Source organism: Blennius ocellaris (assembly GCF_963422515.1).
Source record: "Blennius ocellaris genome assembly, chromosome: 7".
NCBI lineage: Eukaryota > Metazoa > Chordata > Actinopteri > Blenniiformes > Blenniidae > Blennius > Blennius ocellaris.
The window spans coordinates 7820871-7825051 of record NC_137656.1 but is presented as its reverse complement, the minus strand read 5'-3'; the positions used below and the strand labels follow the sequence as shown (position 1 = coordinate 7825051).

At 45.4% G+C, this 4181-nt stretch overlaps 1 protein-coding gene across 1 annotated transcript; it reads left to right on the top strand.

Moving 5' to 3' along the window:
• Positions 1 to 307: 307 nt before the first annotated feature.
• Positions 308 to 3134, top strand: xbp1 (X-box binding protein 1). The gene is given in 6 exon segments (XM_080500205.1): positions 308 to 648; positions 1069 to 1165; positions 1437 to 1553; positions 1643 to 1809; positions 2076 to 2235; positions 2238 to 3134. Coding segments are annotated over 6 exon segments (1200 nt in total). The 5' UTR covers positions 308 to 400; the 3' UTR covers positions 2649 to 3134.
• The last annotated feature ends 1047 nt before the right edge of the window (positions 3135 to 4181 follow it).

Below are 4181 nucleotides of genomic sequence, written 5' to 3'. Positions count from 1 at the left end.
AAACATTTGAATAGTCTTCATGTGAGCTGGAAAAAACAGCTCATGCTATGCTTGTGTTTTGTTATGCTTGGTATGCTGATGCAACTTGAAGATAAAGAGGGGAAACTGGACAGAAGCTAAACAAGTGTCTGTGGGAAATTTCACACAGCAGGAACTGAAGGGGGGATTTTAACTCCAGACTGATTTTACTTTGCATGCAAAATTTCATCAGCTCCGCGACCAATCAGAGGCCGTAAACACGTGACGTCAGAGACGCTGAGAGCCAATCACGTGTCACCACGACGATAGAAAAGACGGCCGTCACAGCCGGGGCTGTGAAGCAGAGCAGAAACTGTCCGGTACCGGGAGTGAGCAAGGAGAGCTCCGGGGCTTCTACAAACTGACACGGGATACTCTCAACATGGTGGTTGTAGCAGCAGCGGTAGCCGGCGGAGCCCACAAAGTGCTCCTCATATCCGGGAAGCAGAGCGGCTCGTCCGGCGGCTCGCAGGCGGCCTTTGGCCGACCCATCTCCGTTGTTTTACCCTCCTCCTCCGCCAGCCAGGTGTCGTCGGACTCGGACTCCAACTCCAACACAACCGCAGGGCCGCCGGTGCGGAAAAGACAAAGGCTGACGCACCTGAGCCCGGAGGAGAAGGCGCTACGCAGGTTGGTTCTGACAGTAATAAGAACCGTGTTAGTTTCCTGACCGACACGCCCAAAGCAGCTGACCTCCTTAGCGGAATGATACCGAGGTTTATTACGCTCAACAACCGCATCATTATCAGCAGATGTTAACAATATATATATATATATATATATATATACATATATATATATATATATATAATCGCCTCGAGCTCCAGGGGCAAATCAGTTATCGCACGTCCCTTTAAACCGGGTTGTTAAAAGTGTGATCGGGGTGATTTGCGAGCCGCTCGGGGCAGGTCAGATGTCCTGGTGCCTGCGTGGCAGTAACATGGCCGAGGCACGTCAGAGTCGAGGGGGAAGTGTGAGGGGAGCCAACTCGGCATCATGGAAAGAATGACTCAAATTCCACTTGTTTTTTTTTCTTTCTGCTCCTTCTAGGAAACTGAAGAACAGAGTGGCCGCACAGACAGCCAGAGACAGGAAAAAAGCCAAAATGGGCGAGCTGGAACAACAAGTCCTAGAGTTGGAGCTGGAGGTAACGATTGTTTTGTTCTTTTCTTCTCCCATCAATTAAGGGTGTAGTTAGGAATGCTTGAAAACTCATGAACCTGTCATCACACCTTCATCTTGATCATGGCTTTGTGCACCTCATCCTTAAGTCTTATTACACAATAGGTTGCTCAACAACACTCTTAATTTGCCTTTTCTGTGCAGTTTCACATCAGGTTTCATGCTTCACTTCCCAGTCAAAAACGGTCGGTGGCCAGTTGCATTTACCAACATCTGTCCGCTCTTCCTCTCCACAGAATCAGAAACTTCACATTGAGAACAGGCTGCTTCGGGAAAAATCAACCGGCCTCCTGACAGAAAATGAGGAACTGAGACAGAGACTAGGCTTAGATGCCATTGACACAAAAGAGAAGGTAAAGGCTGTGATTCTGAGGAATTTCAAGGGGAAGTAGTGATTCTATCAGGGTTTTTTTTCCTCAACCCTTTTGTTCTTCTTCAAAAGGTTCAGGCTATGTTGTCCAACGGGAACGACGCAGGTTTGGGGATCGGGTCTTCTGAGTCCGCAGCACTCAGGCTACGTGTGCCTCCGCAGCAGGTGCAGGCCCAGCAGTCCCTAAATCTGAAGACTTCTCAGTGGATACAGATGGTTCTGACATTGCAGACAATGAGGTGAGTCTAGATCTGTGTACTAAACATTTAAAGGTACAATATTTAAGATCTTTAATCAAGCGGCAATCATTAAATCACAGGGGGAAGTAGCTATTCTAAATCTAAGCAGCCTCCACCAGCCCATCTCACCGGTGGAGGATTACTTAAGTCCTACATATTGTACCTTTTTTGAACCTTGTTTGTAAGTCTGTCATAATTCCTGTGGGGGGGTCATAGGTCAGTAGGCTAATCCGGTTTCCCCTTTTCTCTCCTTTCCCCGAAACCAGTCTGATTTGCTCCTGGGCATTCTGGACATCCTTGACCCGGAGCTGTTCCTCAAGTCTTGTGAACAGGAGTGCCAGGAGCCGCAGGTGCTGCTGGTCGGAGGGGGGGACCCAGTACCTGCCCCCGCACCTGCAGCTCTGGGGGCCCCACCAGCCAAGCTGGAGGCCCTTAATGAACTGATCCACTTCGACCACATCTACACCAAGCCCGTGGAGGAGGTGAGCGACGGGCAGTGCAGCGACTCGGAGAGCGGTACAGATGAGAAGATGGATGAAGCGGCCTTCCCCGTCACCGAGGTAGTGGTGGAGGAGGAGACGGTCTGCGTGAAAGACGAGCCAGAAGAAGTGGTCATCCCCACCTGCGACGGCAGCACTAGTGTGGACGACTTCTTGACCGGCGCCTCCTCGCCAGCCCTCCGCGGCCTGGATAAGGAACCTTGCCTTGCGGACACCTACAGCGACTCCGGATACGAAGGGTCCCCATCCCCTTTCAGCGACATGTCCTCTCCTCTGTGTCCCGAGGGCTCCTGGGACATGTTTGCCAATGAACTCTTCCCCCAGTTAATCAGTGTCTGATCCAGCCTCCCACCACATAATTTATAGTTGTATAAACCTAAAACATGTGTATATATATATAAATGCATTTATCTATACACATGTAAGAACTAATGTGTAGCTCCATTCACTAAACAAAGCAGCCAAAGTCTTTCACGGTTAACACCTCTGATACAGTTCGTGTATATATTGGCTGAAGTTAAGCACATAATCTCCTTTTATTACAGCAGGTCTGTACCACTGGGGATGCTGCCTCGTGGTAGATGGAGTTCATGACGGCTTATTTTAGCATCGCTTGAGTGAAGTGAGGAATTAAGATTGCTCTCGAATCTTTCACTCGCTGTTCAAACTGAAATGTGGGTGAACTTCAGTATTTCTGGAGGTTTATTGTTGGGGAGGGGGGGGCACATTGGGGACAGATCATATAAATATTTTATTTATTTGTGTATTCTGCTTCGGAGTCGCACGTCCGCATGTACATTTTCTTTTTTCGACCGCTCTCTTTGTAGTCTAATTACTGCATTAAAAAATTTTTTGCATTGCATTTCATCTGGTTTGAGTGATTATGCATCGTGGAAGAAAATTAGCACTTTGAGATGAATATCTATTTTTAACCATCGTCCTTCAATTGGTACTTTCAATTTCTCATTTAGATTTAATAAATGGTGAATAGTATGGGTTTGTTCATACAGCTTTTGATGAAGTCTACTTCAGTTAAAACTAGCTGAAAATGGATTAAGTCATGAGACTGGCCTCATTCAGGAGCATAACTCTTTCAGGGATTTTGATGAGTATGACCTAAAAACATTTAAAAAGTCTGGAATAGAGTTGAAGTAGCCAATACAGTGTCTTTAAATGGCAAACTTCATACTTTTTTTTTTTTTTGAGCTTTCCTCAAAATTTCAGCCAAACTATTCAGTGAAATATCAAGTTAAATATAGTTTATCATAAAGGCTCGTGTTCCAAGTAAATGGCCAATTTGGGAGTTTAATATAAATGTATTGTTCAGGACTTGCTAAGATTTTTATTTCCATAATTCAGTTGTTTTAAATTTGGTGGGTGGTCGATGCATACAATAGTCCGGAAATTACGATAAATAATTCTTCTCAAAATGCTCAATGCTCCATTTAAAACACATTTTATTCAAAAAGTTTGCATGAAAACGCAAAACTGACACGTTTTCACTTGAAACGTTGCATAAATGGGGCATCTCATAGTGAGGTGAGGCGATGAATCACGATACCAGCACATAAATCTACCTGAAGCTTATGGTTTTTGAACCATCTCACTGTTTTTGGGGTCATTCCTGCTGCTGTTCTCTCTAATAACTATTCTTCTACTCCCTTGCAAGCTGAAGAGATCGTGACCTGAAAACATTTTATCATCGTGCTGCAGCTGTTTCCCACAAATCAGGGTGAGAGTCCTTGACAAGAACATATAGCTGTGAGGAGATTTAAAGTGAGTAGTCATGAAATGTGCATTATTAAGACTTTCTTTATAATAAAGGAAAAACAAAGCTACCGAAGATCAGATCTTGTTCAAAGGCTTCTCACA